Raw genomic sequence first — 19,177 nt, forward strand, 5'->3', positions numbered from 1 at the left:
GGCTGTACTCACCCCCCCTCCAGAAGGAGCATTGCGCTGTGTGGAGGCTGGTGCCGCGGGCTCCTTGTAGCCGTAGGACTGAGATGACGGCTGCTGCTGCTGGTAGCCTGGGGGGGGATGATGGGTCCATTAGCTGGAGCTGGTGCTGGGACATGGGGGACGCAGCAAAGCTCTTCGCAAAGAAAAGCCGGCTGCTGCCCCAGCAAGCGCAGTGCCACGCGCTGTGGCAGGCTGCAATGCCCGCAGCCCCCCGCCTTACCTGGGTTGCTGGGTTGGACGTGATGAGATGGCTGATGCTGCTGCTCTGCGGGTCTCCGGTAGTTGGTGCTCTCCTGGGAGTTCCTGCGCTCCAGCTCAGCGCCCTCGCTGGGACTCGGGCCCATCCTGCTCCTCTCGAACTCTTCGTGATATTTAATCTACAGCAACAGGAGAGGAAGGAGAGGTCAGAGCACAGCTGGGAGAGCTCTGTCAGCGCTGGCCACGAGGCTGAGCCCGGACCCCCAGCAATAGCAGCAGCTCCTGCAGCCCTTCAGCACCAGCAACGTCCTTCACCTCAGCCCAGGCGGTTCCTTTTTGCCACCGAGGACTCAGCATTAGCCATCTCACAGCCTCCCCAGCGGTCCCAGCGGCTTCTTCCCCACCCATCTCCCCAGGGACTTGCTCAGAGCCGTTTGTGGCACAGAAAGGAGGAGGTTTAAGTGTCCTATGGGTGGGATATGCAATTTTTTCCAGGCGTGGGTGAGATTCAAGACCAGGCTCCCAAGCCCGCAGGCTGCAGGAGTGCAGAGCAAAAGCACCTTTAGGAAGTTCCCCCTGCACGCAGTGAGCTTGGTGTGCAGCTCCCCGGCGCACGGCTGGGTACAGCGGGCGACATGGAAGCACCGCTCCAACATCTACCCCTGGATTTCTCTTTAACTGAAGCGCGAGGGCTTTGGGGTTTTTCATTGCAGGAGACTCAAAGCAGATACCACCAAACACACCAGCTGCATCGGACTGAGCCTTTCCCCGCAGCCAGCACAGAGAGGGGGGCAGGAGGGAAGGGTTAACCCAACCGCCTGGGTGTAAAAATTAATAGCCACTTGTCTTAATGAATGTACTGCCATCGGAAAGCACCTGGAGCCCATTTGCCTGCTGGTTAAACAGTTATTTACTGAAGGGCACTAGAGCTGGCTCTCGGCACAAGCAGGAGGCAGAGCCTGGAGCAGAGCCACCCTCCTGGGAGGGAGAACACCCGGAGGGGAGCACCCTGCTCTCCACCGCTGCGGGGAGCCTGAGCAGGGACAGCCTCAGGACAGCATTTCCCGGCCATCAGAGGCTCGGGGCTTCGCACAACTCCATTGCCAGGAGGGTTTCCCCATGTGCAGGACCGTATCGGCACCCCCCACCAAGAGTGGTTTGGGGCACCTCTGTGCTGCGGAGGCGTTCGCACCCCAGGGAGCACTGCCATGCCGGGCAGGCCCCTTTGCTGCCCGTGTGCTTGCCCAGCTGCACCCTCGGGAGCGAAACGCTGCCTGCTGAGCCGGGCTTTCTGCAGGGAGTGGGGCGGTTTCTGCATCTCTATTAAATGGGTCACTGCAACCCCAGGCTGGCAGCCAGATGCCCATGGGGAAGCTGCTGAAAACTGCTCCCGTGGCCAAGGGAAGGTGAATGGGGTCAAGCAGAGGGACACAGGCCGGTCTCATCTCTCTGCTGCGTTATTTAACACCCCCAAACCTCCACAGATTCTCTCAAAAGAGTGGTGCTTTCTGTAACAAAGACCACAGCCCTGCTCTATGGCAGGGAAGCTGGGCTCATCTCCTGCCAGCTCAGACCCTGCTGAGAAGCTGCCCCAGGGAAAAATCTTCCAGCCAGGTCCATTTCCCAAGCAGGAGGCCTTCCCCAGCCCTCGCTGTCCTGGGGTTTGGTGTGCAGATAACATCCCGCAGCTCCCAGGGAGAGATCAGTACTTGCCAGAGAACTGCACAATGGCATCAGAAGAGGAGGGAATAAACAACCTCCTCCCGCCCTGCTGGGCATTCTCGTGTTTGTGTATGCGTGTGAGCTCCTGCGTGTGTGAGAGCTCCCACTGCGGCACAGGCACGGTCCTCCCTCTCCCTGCATTCCTGCAAGCCCAGACCCTCATCCCCTGGACACCCCAGGGAAGCAAACAGCAGCTCCTAAGCCAGGGGCTTTGTCCCCAAGGTAGGGATGCTCAAGGATGGAAAAGCTCCGGGACAGGCTTTCACCACGTCTCCCCTCGCCTCGGCTGCAGGGGCTCTGGCTCACGCCCCCACAGCACCCCAGAGCATGGGTTTTTCTCCCCGCAGCACTGCCCAGGGCTCAGCTAGCGAGACCAGCTCAGGGCACTGCAGAGCTCAGAGCTGGGAGAAGCTCACAGAAGCTGTCTGCTGAGTTTTTTTTGAAGCTGCCCAAGAGTTTTCTCATGCAAAGCTGCGCTCCAGGGGGTGGGTTTGCTGGTCAGGGAGTAGCCAGTGTTTCACAACAGCTCCTGGGTGTTCGATCAGGAACACGCACGACTTTCACTAGTGGCTAAAGGTTAATTAACTCCCTGCATTCTGCTGAAGGCAGAGGCTGCCGCGGGCTCCTGCGCCGCGACGCCTGGGAGCGCAGGGTTGGGTTTGGGCAGGGGGCCGATATACCCCGTGTTTGCCGCACCCAGTGCTGCAGCTATACGTGCAAGCGTGCATCCTCCTCCTTCACCATGGCAACAACACACAGACGTCCACGTCTGCCACGTACCGCACCACAGCACCCGGACACGGACAGAGGCTGCTGGGTGAAGCACAAGCTGCCAGGCCAGCTGCTGCTGAACTTGGGCATGGTTTTAATATAATTTTCAGAATTGGAAGAACCGGGCCTCTTGCAGGTACAGGACAGAGCTCCCCTTCCAGAAGGTCAAGGGAGGACAGAGGTGCTGCTGTGCACAGCCCCCAGGAACCCCTCCATCTCAGCACCGAGGCAGGAGGGAAGCTGTGCATGGCCAAGGGAGCTTGAGGAGCTCCCTGCAAGGCTGCTCTGCTGCAGCGGCCGCCGCGAGCTGTGCGCTGTAGGTAGGGAAGCGGATGACATGGCTCGTCCTACCCTTGGGGCTGGTGTCGGCAGGTGGTGGGACCCTGGGGACTGCATGCAGCCTCAGAACAAACCAACAGCAGCAGCAGCTGCAGCAAACACTCCCGACAGCCGGATGGCTGGAAAGGGCTTTGCAGGAGTCAGAGGAGGGGTCAAGGCAAGCGGAGCCTGGCAGAGGGACAGTCACAGCTGCAGAGGGACAGGAGGAAGAGGTGTGCCTTTGGCCAGGGCTTCCACGCACAAGCACAAACCAGAGAGCGCAGGAGGGACCGGAGTCCCTCCGGGGGAGCAGCGCGGGCCCGGCCTCAGAGAGCCCGGACCCCGCGGTACCACCCACACTATGGTTTATGGTGACAACCAGGGATGGATGGGACTGCCCCTGGTCCACATCTGCCCCTGCCGAATGCCGCTCCCTGCTGCTCCCCTCCCTGCCTCTCGCAATCAACACGGACTTGAGGACATCGGGAGAAGCAAAGGACTCCGATTCCCCTCTGGATCCGGCCGCAGCACCTGCCAGCACGGAGGAGCCAGGAGAGGTGCAAGAGGGTCACGGGCTGCCCAGGCAAACAGGCTGGAGAATTAACACCGCCAGGCTTTCAAGATGCTGCAGCCTCGCATGCTTGTTCGCAGCCGTCAGAGCACGGGGCCGCTCGGGCAGAGCCCCCCCAGCCTCCTCCGGCGGGAGGAAGGTCACAGCAATATCACACGCAGAGATTAGAAGCTACTCACGTTGCTGATCTGATCCTGAGTCTTTTTGATTCTCTGCAGCTCTGGGGTGTCAGCCACCACGCTGAAGCCCTTCCCCTTGTTCTTCTCAAACTCCTCCTTGTAGCGAATCTGGGAACAAGCAAGAAAAAAAATCAGATTTAGACCCATGTGCTTCATGAGATGCAACAGCTTTCTAACAGGGCCTCTGCCTTGCTTGGGAGACCCCCCGATGTATCCGATAATAACAAAATGGGGCGTTGCCAAGAGCTGAAACACACAAACAGCTTCCTATGCATCTGCTGATCTTGTTTCTCTTTCAGCAGGGGTAACTCGGACTTACTTTGAGTTTCCTGTGGGCTACCAGTGTCCCCAAGTCACGTAGCACGCAGCAGCTGACCCGCGGAAAGCTGCCTGCTCGAGAGCCCCAAGGAGTTTGAGCTACACCCGTAGGAGAGCGTTTCCATGGCAGGGGACGTTTAGCCACCTCTGGGAAGGAGTACGCCCTGGAAGACCATAACGAAACCAGAGCGTGGCGGGCGGAGGCTGGCAAAACACAAGTATCCTCATTTCTGTTTGCCAGACACTGACATCAGCATCCCTTCCCATCACACCCAGGAGCTGAAAAGTCCCGTTTTCTTTGCTTTTTCTTTTTTCTTTTTTTTTTTTTCCCTTTCTTCTTTAGAACTGGGCTTTCCAGCTCTCCCAGGAGGGAGCTAACCCAGCCCACAGCCACAGCCCAGATGTGCTCCCCAGCCCTCGGCAGCCTCGGCTCTGGGGGTTGCTGGTCCCGGTCCCAGCTGGCCCCGCTCTGCGCAGGACCGCTGCTCCCACCCAAGTGACCCAGAAACAGCTTCTGCAAAAGCCGAAGCCCAACCGCTGACTTGATGGCTCCAACAGGGAAGGAAACTGTGCCCAGCTGCCTGGCCCACCCCGACACAGCGGCTTTGCTGACTTTCAGATCTGAGCAGCCAGAAAGACACCCCATTTTCATGAGGTGGGGAAGCAGATGTGCAGAGAGATACCCTGACCTCCTCCACCCTCTCGGCAAGGATCTGGCCCCGCACCGATGGCGGTCAGGAGCTGCCTCTGCCTATTTGGGGAGGAAAGAGCCTCAAGGGGCTTGGTCATGTCCTGGTGCAGCTTACAAACATGCAGCCAAAGCTGCCCTGCCCAGGAATTCACCTCCCCAGAGCTTGCCTTATGCGCTGCGGACAGTTTTATGCTGTCACTAAAATGAAAAGGTCACCCCTGACTCTCACGCAAGCAGATTAAACCTCTGGGCCCCGTGCAAGCGGCACGGACAGAGGCAGCAGCCTGGCTCTGTGCGTGCAAGGTGGGGCCGATGCTCACCCCCTCCGGCCGGTGGGAGGCTGCGGGCAGAGGTGCCGGTGGTGGGAGACACCGAGCAGGATGGGAGAGCAGCCGATGCATCGCTCCCCAAGCGGGGAAACACTCACCCAAGCACAGGGGCCAGACACCAGCATGTCTGGCCAGCACAGGCAGCTTCCCGTAACCCTTCCCGTCCTGCAGCCGGACGGCAGCCTGCCAGACGGACCGTCGGGAAGCTGGGCTGGCCCCACAAAGAAAGACCTTGCAGGACGAGGGCCGTGCTTGCAAATCAGTGCCGCACTCACGTGCCGTGCCAAGATAAAGCTCGGAGAACCAGCAGCGTGGCGGGGGAGGCAGGATAACGCTGATTTCTCCCCAACACACACTCCTACAGAGACACTCCTTCAGACCTCACATATTTGCCTCCCATCCAGACGGCGCGTCCAGCTGGGCCTGGAAACACCTTTCAGGAAAGGCTGCCAAACATTTTATAATATCTTCTGGAGAAGCCAAGACACACCTCTGCTGCCATCTGGGCTCTCCCATGGCCTTGCCTGGCTCCAGCGCAGGACCTGGCAGGGGCAGCAGCATCTGGGCCACACTGGTATGCCCAGGTGAGACCCCTCCAGCGCTGGAGCCAGCCAGGGCTGCAGGCATGCAGCAGACCATGGAGCAGGTCCTGCCCCCAATTTGGTCCAGAATGACACGGGAAATAAGAGATTTCCAGGGGAAAATGAGACACGCCGTTTCCAATTTGCGCAGGGGATGCAGGCTCAGGCCGGCTCTGTGCATCCCACCCCTCAGCCGGCCCCGCCAGGAGGCCGTGCTGGCTCAGGGGCCACGGTGCCCACGGCTCAGAGGGATTTGCCTGGAGCCAGAGGGGATGCCAGGCACCAGCTCTGCAACGGGCGCTGGCAGGGGCTCACCGCTGGCTGCGTGGGTTAGTGGCGCAGAGAACCCAGAGCTCGGTGCTCTGCTTGCAAACACATCATCTCCTTCTCCTATCCTGCAAGCCAGGAGAGATGCAAGCTCTGAAAGCCTGTCAGAGCCCCTACCCCTTCTTCACAGCCATGGGGTGGAGGGTGGCAGCACAGAAACTCTTGGATACATGGTTTGATCTATGAGTCATGTTAGATTTCAACCTCTACTGTGACATTAGAAAGCATAGGCTTAATGAACCAGGCTGCAGAGTCTACCCTGGGAGGATATTAAATCAACCAAGAAGCCAAAGGACATCAGAAGAACACGAAAGACCAATTTCAAGGCAGAAGTCTCCTTTTGCTTGAAGCAATAAGAGGGAGAGGGAAAAAACACCAAACTTTTGCTAGCTCAGTTAAAGAATGTATCTTGAACATCACCCATTCGGAAGGGGGAGCCTCGAGGTGTTAACCATCGGGTACAAGGAACCAAATATGAACAGAGCTGCAACACAAAACCTATGACACACACCCAGACAGGGGATCAGGAGGGGGTGAGTCAGCCCCACGAGCTGCCCTGCAAAGCACCAGCCCCAGTTTGCTCAGCTGCAGCAACAGGCTGTGTTCGCCCTTTATCTGCTCTGCTGTCAATAAAGGCTGTTCTCCTTCAGAGCTCCACAGCCTGGGCACGGGAAGCTGGCCCCACCGCTGTGCTTGCAGGAAGAGGGTTTATCCCGCAGCCTCCTGCTCAGCCAGCCCCAGGGAACAGGCTCCAGCACCGGCTGCAAATGCACCACTGGATGAGCTCTGAAGAAATCCAAGCAAGAAAGACAGAGTCACCAAGCGAGGAGCTAATCACAAGGCTAAGCAGTTCCTTTGATAAGTTCCACATTTTTACCCTCCTAACTCCCACCCCGCCTCCATCATCCTTGTTTTTTCACACCTCTAACTTTCAGGATACAGGAACTTGGCCCTAAAAATCAGCTGTACAGCGATGCCTGACTGCAGGGGGACCCCGATCCAGGAGTCATGGGGGGAGATGCTGCTACCTGGGGGCAGGTCTAACCTGAAACCCGTGTCCGAGGCTGGGGCTCCCAGCTAGCTGGGGTTCCTGCACCCCAGCACACCTGGCCGTGGAAATCAGAGCCCAACATGAGCATCGGAGAGATGCTGGGAGGAAGCAAGGGAGGCGACCAGGCAGACACTGTCCCCATGCTCAGCACAGGGCAGTTGCTATTTAACAGGATCCACGGCCCTTCCTGGCTTTGGCACAGGAGCAGCCGCATCCCAGGAGGCTGCGGCCATCGCCAGGGCTGAGCGAGGAGGCCGGAAAGGAGGGAGGAAGCATTCAGACAAGGCGCTTTTCAGCTTCTCCCTGCCCTTATATGGGCACCGGGTTGTGCAGGCAGGAGTCTGGCAGGCAGCGCTGGGTGGGGAGCGGTGACCTGCGACCCCCCGCACTGGAGGAGTCCCACTTGCGGCACAGGCTGCCCTTGGAGAGCCACGAATCCTTGCTCCAGCCACGCTCCCGGCATCCTGCTCCCTTGGAAACTCGAGTGCAGGTGACCCTGGGTGATAAGGAGGGACAGAAATGCACGGTTCGGTACGTCCCGCCGCACGTTCACAGGGCACGTGAGCGCTGCTGGGAACCAGCTCAGTGCCGTGCAAGGGGCTGCGGGGAGCCGCCACTCCTGCCACAGCTGCCAACCCACATTCCCGCTCCCGTCGCTCTGGCTCGTAGCTGCCTTTCATCCACACACTGCATTAGAGAGCAGAGCGATGCAGACAGCGCCCTATCCACACCTCAGCCCGTAATTGTCATAATGAAATGGGATCCGCAATTAGTTTCCCCAAAGGAATTGTGCCCTCCATGATAAGGACGGCAATAACTCATGCATTACCCAAAGGGAGCTGGAGGACGGCTCTTCACACATTCCAGCCCCTCGCAGGTCTCAGCTCAAGCACATTAAACCCTGCTTGCGGCCACATCCTCGGCGCCGCTGGCAGCAGCTCCCCGAGGGGACGGGGGCTGCAGAAGGGACAGGAGGCAGGTACCTGCCTCCCACGCCACGGGAGCCTCCGCCCTCCGGCAGGAAGGACTGCGCCCCAAAAAACATCCATTTTCAGAGTTCGAAAGAAGAGCCACAGGATGGGAACCTGCAATTTTCTTGCCACACGTGGGCTGTAAGGGAAGGCTGAAGGTGTCAGAGCTGTCACTTTGGAGACTCATTTAGCCCTACAAGGCACCATTATCCAGCGCCTACCAGTGACCGGGAGAGAAGACGCCCTCTCAGCAGACACAAATAGCAGAGGTATCGGGAACGACATGAAACCGCTCCGGCTCGGCACGCAGCTGCCCCATCCCCACCCTCTGCTGAACAACTGGCTTTTCCAGCCACACCAGGGTGGACAGGGAGAGTATTTTTAGCAGGAAGAAACATAGGATCAGCCTCCTCAGGGTCATCCATGAGGACAGCAGCTCTCCAGCCCCACAGGGGCTCTGCTTCAAACCAACAAGCAAAAATGCTGAGGAGCACCACTCCCATCACCAGGGAACGACCCTTCCCCACTTTGAAATCCCTGGCCCTCCTTGCAGAGGACACAGATCCAGCAGTTCTTCTCCTGCAGCTCCCAGCTCTTCCCAGCCACAGCTTCTCCAGAGGGACACGCACTTGGGGAAGCCTCACACTGAGGACCAAAGGCTTGCCCACAGCTGAGTTAGGCTGGAAAAGCAGGCTTGAAGGCAAGATGCAACCGCTCACATAACCCTGATCTTGCTCCACAAGAGATTTTCCTACTTGACCCATGTACAGAGCTCTGCCTGTCCCCGCAGTGCCAGCCAGGAGGCACTTTTTAGGTGGCACCTGAACTGGCAAACTGTAGTGCGGAGCCCTTCTCCACAAGCCTTCCCTGTCTCAGCTAACAGCTCCGGTTCACCCAGTTAATTTGCAAGACTGCAAACCCTTCTGCCTGCTCTGGAAGGGCTAAAGTGACCTATTCCTGTCCCCAGGCGTTTGTTCAGCTCCTGCAATTAGTAAGAAGGGATTGCCAATAAGCCAGAGCAGCTGCTAGTGTTTCAGCTGGAGTCCTTCAAGAAATGCAAGTGTTTGGCACTTGGAAAATAGGAGACTCCCTTTGTAGGCAGAACAAAGGCAGAGAGGAATTAAGATCTTATCTGAAGTGTGTTTGGGATCTATCCTCTCCAGGGCTCTGGGCACTTCAGCCTGGCAGTTTCCACCTGGTTCAGCTGTGCCACCTCCCTCCCACCACTCCTGCATCCCTCCCCAGACCCTCTTGCAGGGGCTCTGCCAGCACCTGAACAGCCAGCACCCCCCAGCAGCCTCTTCTCCCCCCCACTCAGAGAAGTCCTACTTGGCAGCTCGTCCTAGTGCAAAACCAGCACTGAAAAGGTGAGCTGCTGGTGCCTGGCAGACTGGAAGACCCTGCCTGCACCCCAGCCCCTCTTCTGACACGTTCACATGCAACCAAGAGGCTCTTACAGCTCTGTGCTATCCCAGCTCCAGCCCCCAACGTCCAGAAGACCACCAGGAGCTGGGCACAGCTGCTTGCATCCCAGGGACGGAGGTCTTGCTGGCGTTTGAGCTGTGGTGACCAACTTCTGGAGGTGCAGGCTCAAAAGAATAAAGGCACCCCATCCCCTGCAAGGCAGCTGGCTTCGCCTCCAGCCACCTCCCGCACACCGCCAAGGAGCTGAAAGTCCCAACCAGCTACAGAAAAGCCCAGGCAGCAGAGCACACTCCATCCCCAGGGTCTCCTTTAATAAGCAACAACTAATGAAGAGCCTGAATTCATTGTAAGAACAGTGCTGGAGACTCCAGACCGCTCGGTACAGCATTATCTCAATTGTTACCATGGAAAAGCAACTGTGTCCCCTAAACGGCTCCACGAAGCACAAAGCCAGCCCCAGGCTGAGCTCTAGCTCTAAGCTTGAGCCAAGCTGTGCTTGTGCAAGCCAGAGAGCTGTTGGGCAACATGCTCTAAGGAAGAGACCTTACAACAGGCGAGGTTTCAAAACTCGATGCTGGCTGCACGGGCACCGCCAGCTCTATCTGCTAACAGGTGAGGGTCCCGACCTTCCCCCTCCTCCTCAAAGCATCTGCTTTTCAGCTCCTGGCACTCTCAGGCTAACAGGAAAGAGAAGGAAGGGAGGTCACAGCATCCTTCACAGCTCGGCAGGGAGAGGAGAGGAGCGCGCTGGTCCCAAGAAGTGACTGCGCACCCTGAAAACACGACAGCAAACCCTGAGCTGCCCTCCCTCTGCCCAGCACCGACACCGCTACAGCGCCGAGCTGCGCCACGGCGCCTTGCTGACAGCACTCCGGGCAGTCTTTTTGCCCCTTTTCAAAGGGAAAAAGAAATTAAATAGATTCCCAGGAGAGTTGCCACATCCTGTGTTCTCCTGCAAGACGCTGACTCAAGCCAAAATTGCCGCTGGATGCATTTTCTCCCAGCGCAGCGTACTCTGAGCACACGCCCGCAGTTCTGCAGCATCCAAGCTCACGGCAATGGTTCAGGGCATCGTCTCAAGGCACTTCAATGCAGCCTCTCAGCAGAGCAAAGTCCCACGAAGGAGGGCCACCCACCAAAGCTGCCCGTTTCTCTGCTAACCTCGCCCTTCCAGCTGTTTCTCTGCAAAATTGATGCTCGCAATTCTGTTCTCAGTGTTTTGGGGTAAGAGAAGGAAACCAGGGACCAAGAGCCAAGCAGCTCCCACTGCATCGTCAGGGGATACCTGTGCGAGAGCCCAGCCCACAGCCGCGCATCAAGGCTGGGGACTTTGCTGATCCAGGTACACCTTCAGGGTATAAAACAGGACATGTCTGGACAACACCCTTCTCAAACAGGCTCTTCTCTTCCCACTAGAGAAAGAAATCCTTATCTGTGCCAGTCGTTATCCCTTCTATCTGTGTATTTCTGCTTGCCAGAGATTTCAAGCCCTACAAGATTCAGGTTTACCTGAAATACTTGCCTAGAGAGTCAAGGCCTGTCCGGCTGCGGCCGCTTGCCATTTCACCCAATTACGCTGCTGGATGGGAGCAGGGAAAAGATAAACTGGTGCAAGAGCACGGCCGACCATCTGCTGGACCCTTCCCACCTCCGGGAGGTCACAGCAGGCACGGATGAAGAGAAGAGCAGACAGAGCTGAGGCGGGTGAGACCTGAGAAGAGGGACCCGCAACCCCAAACCCGCCTCTCCCTCCTTTGCGCAAGGGCGTAGGAAAGCACCGGGGCAAAGCACGGCGGCTCCCTGCGAGGCTCGGCTCGCGCGCTCACCTGGCTCTGAAGCTCGCTCTGCTGCTTTAGGCGCAGGTTCTCGGGAGTGTCTGCCACCATGGTGAAGGACTGCTTCGGGTAGTGTCTGGGGAGAGAAGGGAGATCGTCAGTCACTGCGTTCCTACGGGCCACGACCACGCTCGCTGCCCTCTCCCATCCAACCCACGACCAGCAGCCCCCTGGAGGTACCAGGGGGTCCAGGCGCCGCGGGCCGGCCCCGGAGCGCGGCGGTGAGCGGCGGCCGCGGCGCAACCAGGGCTGCGTCACATCAACGTGCAGGTTTAGCGGTAGCCATTTGGGATGATGGTGTTTCTCACTGCGCACGCCCACCCGCGCCTGACACCCTCCCCAGCAGACATTTCTCACTGGCTTCTCTCCCAGTCTCAATATATTAACTTCAGTTTTATCAAAAAAGGGGAAGGAGAGGATTTTTTCCCCAGGGGACAAAGCCATTCAAGGTTTATGCCTGATTTCTGGAGAGACCTTAACACATCTTCAGGTTTTCATTAAACAGTCCTCAGGGTGACATTACTCCAAGTAAAAGCTGCTAATGCTCTGCTTTACGACCGAGCCCGGATCACTGTTCCAGCTGCGAAGGGTCAGAAGGAAGCAGGGTAGTTCTACTCGCTCATTTTACTGAGGTCTCAGCCACACAAGCCTCACGTCACGGTTTCCTTGTCCTGCAGAACATCACGACCCTGACACAGACCATATCGGCGTAACCGCGGCCGTCTTGGGGCAGAGGCTGCGCTGTTTATGTGCGCCAGCTCAACATGCTTAGTGAATCCTTAGGACACGCCTGCAAGGGGAGCCTAAAGCAGGAGACCTGTCGTGGTCTGGCTACAAGCCAGCAGCTCTTGTTCTGAAGGGCTGTATAGCAGTTTCTGAAAGCCTTTGCTGTAGATAATATGAATTAACAGTTAGAAGAACTCAGGTAAATACTTAATCCTAAAGCTGGAGGCTGCCACAAGCCTCTCCCAAGCAGACAGGTGAACCTCACGTGGCCGTTCCCACCTCCAGGAGACGCGGAAAACAGCAAGAGGCGAACCGCTGCCGTAACAGGAGGTTCAGCGTGCAAACACCTCCAGCTGGGCTTCACCAGGCCCCGACAGCAGCTATTGCTAGTCCTTCGTGCCGCTAAGAAGCGGCAGGGTCAGTCCCGACACCTCGGTGCTTCACCGCTCAGGTGCCGGTGCTGGTCCTTCGCCTGGGGTCAGCGACGTCCCGCACCAGAGGCCGCTCTCGCCCATGGCCAGATGCGGTCCTGGCAGCCAGCCTCGCCCTGTCTGGAGGACTATACCAGTGGTGCAGGGGAAACTGTTTGCAAAAGGAATGTTTCCAGACTGCTCAGCACTGGCCGCCGTGCACGGAGGGCTTTGCCTTCACAACACCCCCCAGGAAATGCCCAGAGAGGAAATCTGATGCTGAACAGATGGTAACTGCTCTCATGGGATGGCAAAGAAACCAGAGATCCCACGGCAGCACTTCAGGTTTATACTGCAGATAGAGAGCAAGGATGGGAAAACTGCCTTTTGAAAGGTCAGAGGTTTCTCTTCCACAAGAATTAAAGCAAGACTCCCAAATTCAACAGCAGAAAGATTGCAGGATTTTAGGAAAGTTCCTGCCTAGCACAGGAGGGCAGGTGGGAGGCGCAGCGACAGCACCACCCTGCTTCACGCTGAACGCGCGTGGCATCCGGGCAGCCCCGCAGCACGTCATGCTGCGGCTCAATTTCACTTTCGAATACATGCAAGAGCCTGGATAAATATTCTTGCGGAGCCAGACAGTCCCCGACTGTCCTCTCACTGTAGTGGCTCTTGAAGACGACGAGCGGGGCTAAGCAGTCCACTGCAAACCGGCTGCAGCTCCTCGCAGAGGATGGCTGGGAGGTCTCACTCTTGGGGATCTGCAGGCTTTGAGCACAACGCTGACCCCAGGTTCAGGGCTACAACTCAGACTGTGCAGCCTCCAGTTCCCACGTCTCCATCCACGTAGCCCAACTGGTGGCTGAACCAAGCTCTTACCCGAGGGCTACGGGGTGGCTGCAGCTCCTGTCCCTTCCCAGACCACATGAAATGGGTCTTACGAAGCCCCAGGGCTATGCTTTGGAAGCTTGTATGCGCCAGCATTAGCAATTATCTATTTACAGAACCGGCATTAGCACCTCTGCCCAAGGCTAATTGAAGTGTGGTCAGACGAGGGTAAATGAGCAGAAAGCCAGCTGCCTGCGGAGGAGCCTGGTCAAGAGCTGCTGCTTTAGAGAAGCACTGCTGGAGCAGGACAGCAACAGACAGACAACCACAGACCTGCAAGAGCAGCACGTACCTCAGTAAAGCAGCAATGCAGGAAACTCAAGAATAAAAATAGCTGCCTCAGCCTCGCTGAAAAAATAAAGAGAACCCCCCCCACACACAGAGAAACCAAACAATGCAGATGTGGTTCGCAGAAAGGGGAAAAGACAACTCAGCAAGCAGCAGCTCGCTGCGTGCTTCCCTCCCCAGCCCTGCAGTGCTCAGCATGGCAGGGGAACCTCCCCACCCCGGCCCCCCAAAAACCCCACCACCTCCCTGCTCCAGGTCTCACCCTGCTGGACATCACCTGCTGCCACAGCCCCTCACCACCACCATCCCAGCTGCCTGGTGCTTTACGGGAAGTGGGAGGCAACACCAGGGCCCCAGGAGGATGTGACACACGCTGCCCGTCAGAAAGCAGCCATCCCGTGAGCATCTGATGGGCACGGGCCGTCAGACCCCAGCCAGCCCTCATCTTTCACCAGCACACAGCGGAGCAGAGAGGGGACAGCCGTACCCACACCAGAAAAGCCCAAATTAACCCTCCGCAGCCCCCCCAAACATCCAGCAATAAGATCAAAAAGGACAAGAATCAGTTTTAGACAAACAACAGATCACCAACTGCTCGAAGGATATAGTTTAATCTCTGTTTAGACTAATCTGATTAGAGAGGATATAATACTGTGTGTTCAGGCTCCCTTCCCCACCACCTTTGGGCACTGGTATGTCAAGGCTTCACACTGGGGTACAATATCAAGGCAGATATTTCACCAAGCTACTGCCTGCTGTTTGCTGCAGAGAAATTCCTGTGTTAAGACTCCAGTAATGCTAAAATCTGATTCTCCAGGAGGGTCCTGCGCTCACCGGGAACAACGGACACCAGGTGGACACCACACCACAGAGCTGGGCATGGGTTTGCCATTCATTTAAGCGCTCTGGGCATTTTTGGCCACAGTTCCCAGTCTCCAGACAGCCAGTGCCACTGGAGCGTGGGTGCCTGGGTGGGTGCTATCCTGACCCACCTCCCCACCAGGCACTTCAGCAGCAGCTGAGCCTTTGCCGTGGAGCTGCACCAGCCAGTGACGCTTCAGAAGCAGCAAAACAGTGTAAGACACCTTGGGCCCAAATCCACACCAGCTGCCGTCTGCTGCCAGCAGAGATGAACAGCCTGGGGGCCGGCTGGGGAGGGGTCGGTCTAAATGACATTGGCCTGGGTTGGCCTCTGGTTAGCACAGATTGCTCCTGTAACGCTGCTGCAATCACACTATTGCTGGGTTAACGCATTCGTACGTTGAAGGGATGACAAAAGGGGCCGCTTCCCTCAATGTTATCAGAGGTGACAAACCCCTTTCTCCGTAGCCCATAAGCTTCGGTGGCCAAGGCAGCACACATCAAAGGAGGCTGCATTTAACAGCCCTTGCTCAAGGGGTGCTGCACCTCGACCACTTGCGGGGGCGGCTCCTTCCCCTTCCTCCCAAAGGGGCAGCACGCATTACAGCTGCGGGCCCCGGTATCTGCTGGGCAGAGCCCGGAGCAAGCACCACCAGCGGGAGGTGGGCACTCTGCTGCCCAAACCCAGGTGCATGAGGCAGCTGCTGGGGGAGCCGAGGCTCAGCTCACACCAGTGCTAATCCAGTAAGTGCACTACCTCGGCTTCCAGGGGCACGAGAAGACAGTCCTGAGACTTGTCTCTTGTTTTACCCGAGTTACCACTCGCATCCTGGAGCCCTTTCCTGAGTTTCTTGGAATTCACTGCCTGACTCATGGTCAAAGAAAACAAAGCCACCTTTTAAGTACAAGCAGCTCAAAACCCCAATGCCCTCCCAGATCTCTCATGCTCCATTTGCAGACCAGGTCTGGAAGGCAACAGACTATGCAGACCGGCCCCAGACCTGCCGTGAGGGTGGGAATGGACCTCTCTCCCAGTCCTACGAGGAGAGCCAAGAGCCATCACCACTGCCCAGGGCCTTCGCAAATCCAGCAGGTTTTTCCTGCTGCTCAGCAGCAGCTTTTACAGTGACCCCCAACTTCAGCAGCCCCATCCCCTGAAGGGCACAGGGACGGAGGGCTGCACGCAGCCCCCAGGCCGGCCGGAAAGCCACACGATGCGACCTACTGCTCCCGTGAAGGGCAAACGTCATTTTTAAGTTGTGCACACCATCATCCAGAGCTGCATTTACGGCTCAGCCACGGCCCAGGAGCTCCCGTACTATCTGCTGGTGCTGCGAGCTGAAATCATCCCATTGCCATGGCAACCGCATCCCATGCCCTGGGCATGCTAATAAACGCTTGGGAGAAGACGAGTCCCCAGCAGCAGCCTCCGGATGCAGGGAGGAGGGAAGCCCCAGTCACTGAGAGGGCTGGAAACGGAGACATTCATCCCCATGGAGCTCAGAAACCAAAAAGCCATGGATGTAGGGGAGAAAAAAAAATACAAATAATCTGGAAGACAGCTACCAGCCCTGCTTCTTGCATTTACAGGAACACCGTACCCACAGCAGGCTGCGCCCTGCTACAGCCGCAGCCTGGTGAGGGAGAGGAAGAGATAGCCACAGACTAAGTTAGAATCAGGTTTCCGTTTGTTAGGTTTTGAGGAAATTTGAGGCAGCTTTTTACTCAGCCTTGAGCCCCTACAGACTGTTGTTAGCAGGCAGGAGTAATCTGTCTGTGCTAGGTGTAGGAAGAAATGTACAAGTTGAGTGTTTTCCCCTGAGAGTAGGCATCGCTTTTCTCCCCAGCTCGTGGGATCTGCCTGATTAAGAAGAGGCATTTCAGTCCTTGGGGAATTTAAGGCCAGGGGTTCCCGATGCAGGAGCAGCGACAGCCCCCCGCTGCTGACGCCAGCCTTCCCCCTGCCCAGCCAGTACAGACACAGACGCCCGGATCCCTGCCACACACCGGAGAGGGGAAAACCATCTCCTATGCATGAGAATCAGCCACAGTCATCGTCAGCAATAAATTAAATCTTAATGAGAAAGCAGTGAGTGAATTGCCTTGGGTTGGGAGCGCGGGAGGCAGCGTGTGCGTGGGAACAGGGCGTCTGTGGGATCTGCAGCGGAGATGGGCTCATCCCTCCTCGCACGGGGTGGTCTCGTGGTGGAGCAGACCCAGTTCTCCCCCTTCTCACAGTCAAAGCCAAGGAAGGAGCAGAGCTGTGGGTCCTCGCTGCCCTCCCCCAGCCATCACCATAAATAGGTCTTGGCTGGGGAACAGGGAAGGGGGAGGGTGTTTATTGCTCAACCTGCCCAACTCTTTCAGAAGAAGCATGAGCAACACAGACCAAATCCACCCGTGCAATTACCGCACAGCCACCTGCACCAACAGGGACCAGAGCCAAAGGCTTCCAAAACTGGAGCCAGCAGGAATTTGGGTGCCCACCACAGCACCCTCCATGCAGCGCTGAGCCCAAAGTCCATGGAGGAGGAGGCTTTCTCCTGGCAGCTGCAGAAGGGATCGCGCTGCAGGAGCTCACCTGGCCACTGCCAGCAGGTCCCCTGCCAGCATCACACTCACGTACGCTCCCGTAACACGTGCACACCTGCCCTGATGCCCTTCACTCCCTCCCTCTGCTGCAGAAACACTTGTTCCCTAAGTTCAGGCAACAGGTAGAGAACCATGCAGGGAATAAAAGGCACTTTAAGGGAAGATGAAGCCTTGAAGGGCCATTAGAAAAACCCTCCAGGCTTCAGGCACAAGCGGCTGAGAAGACAAATGGGGGGAAGCTCCTTCAAACCATCCCTCTTCTGACAAACTGCAAGGAAATAATTAGTCCCACGCACCCTGAGATGTGACATTTGTGTAAAGTCTGCTGCTAAGTAATAGCTATTCAAGCAAAACCAGTAACCTCTCAAGAATAAATGGGAGCCATGGAAAAAACCCCCATGCAAGCTCCCTGTAGCGAGGTGCCCCTGGTTCCTGCTCCTGGCTAACGCCGCACCAGGATCCAGACGCTTTGCTCGTTTTGGTAGGAGCATCACGGTGTTTTCCCTGCCTGAGGGTACAGGGATATAAGAAGGTGAAGCAGGAAAGGGGCCAAGTTTCGGTGGGTCTCGGGGACCGCCTGGTGCTCTGCGGCTGTGGCAGCTGAGCCGGCGGCTGCAGAGCAGGAGTGGTGCAGAGCCCGCGCCGGGGCAACGCACATCGAGCCCTCGGCATCCCTAAGGCTGCTCCATCAGCCAGGCGGGCGCGGAGTATTTTAACAACAACCGATGGAGAGGAGCCTGCTGGTCTCAGCGGCAGAGCCGCCAGACGGCCAGTGGATCGGCCTCGCACTTCAGGGTCTCTCCTCGCAGACACCGCTGGCATCCGTCCTCTGCCTGACTGGAGTTTAACGAATGGGTGACAGGGGATCCCTCCCCCCGCCCGACCCCCGCCGCAGGGGGCTGCTGTCAGATTAAGCGAAGCGGCACGCGAGTATGTGGGGCAGGGGGACACGTGATGGAGCGAAGGCTCGGGGCGGCGTGTGCCAGCGTCGCATCCTCGCTCAGGGCTGGCAGAAAAATACCCCTTTTAATCTGCAGCTCGGCAGGACCTCGGGTGATTACACCCAGCAGGAGAGATGCCAGGAAAAGCCACCCCAGATTTCACACGCTGCAGAAGTAATTGAAGAGCCAGCTAAGGAGGGGAGGAGCACAGTGATAGCAGGGACAGCCCCACTTTCCAGAGGTCGCCTGCCCTGTGCAGGCACAGCCAGCCCCCAGCTCGGCATGCGGCGTCTGCCCCCCGCCCCAACCCCAAACCACAGTCCCAAACCATTTGCTTTCTGCATCACAGCAACACCTCCGGCCACGCAGGTGCCATCCACCGAGGGGGCGGCTGGTCACCACCCTCAGAAACCCAGGGCGCACAGTTCCTCCTCCAAAAAGAGGAGCTTTATGGCCCGCAGCAGGACCCTGCGTACGAGCCCTTGGCAAGATACCCCGGCGAGGCTGCGCCGGTCCAGCCACAGCCACCAGAGACAAGGCATTTTTTGTTGCATTGTTAAATCAGGTCAATCGAGTCTCCTCTGGCCAGACCGAACCCGTCTGGCTCCCGCATTAGGAGTTGCTTGAATACAGCAATTCTGAGGCAGCTGAAGGTTTACCCCACTGTTAGCAGTGAGTCACAGGGTTCCTGTGGGTAATGGTCTGCCTGCTCTGTGCCTCTCTCAGCCCTTCCCCGAGCAGCTCTGCCTTTTCCCCCAGCATCACTACAGACCCCCTCGCCCAGCCGCAGCAGAAAGAGCTCACCCGGTTCACTTGAGAAGCCATCCTGCGACCAAAGGCAAGGCTAAGGTAGGAAGCTCCTCCAGAAGGGACATTAGAAAGCAAACACAGACCCCCTCCTTCCCATACACCAACCAGAAACAGCCCCATACCGGCTCCTCGGTGCCAGTTTCCTTGTGACCCGCAAGTCAGACACCCGGGCGGTATTTTCAGTCCCAGAGCGGCAGCGTAAAGGGTTCGCCAGTGATCTCGCCTCCAGATCAGTGCAACCCTCCAAGCACTTGCACCCCATCACATCCCAGACCTGCCCTAAAAAGCAGCGTTTGCCCCCGAGAGCTGCCTTACCAGGGAGCCAAGTTAAGTGG

The 19,177-nt window shown here is 57.5% G+C and overlaps 1 protein-coding gene across 1 annotated transcript in view; it reads right to left on the reverse strand.

The window, feature by feature from the left end:
- Positions 1 to 19,177, reverse strand: part of LASP1 (LIM and SH3 protein 1) — a 34,281-nt gene that overhangs the window by 3,220 nt on the left and 11,884 nt on the right. Inside the window, exons 3-6 of the mRNA XM_064473490.1 lie at positions 11,318 to 11,402; positions 3,799 to 3,906; positions 260 to 416; positions 13 to 107 (exon numbers count right to left, since the gene is read on the reverse strand). Coding sequence (XP_064329560.1) covers positions 13 to 107; positions 260 to 416; positions 3,799 to 3,906; positions 11,318 to 11,402 — 445 coding nt within the window. The remainder of the gene's footprint in view (positions 1 to 12; positions 108 to 259; positions 417 to 3,798; positions 3,907 to 11,317; positions 11,403 to 19,177) is intronic.

Source organism: Phalacrocorax carbo, chromosome 25 (genome assembly GCF_963921805.1).
Source record: "Phalacrocorax carbo chromosome 25, bPhaCar2.1, whole genome shotgun sequence".
Taxonomy (NCBI): domain Eukaryota; kingdom Metazoa; phylum Chordata; class Aves; order Suliformes; family Phalacrocoracidae; genus Phalacrocorax; species Phalacrocorax carbo.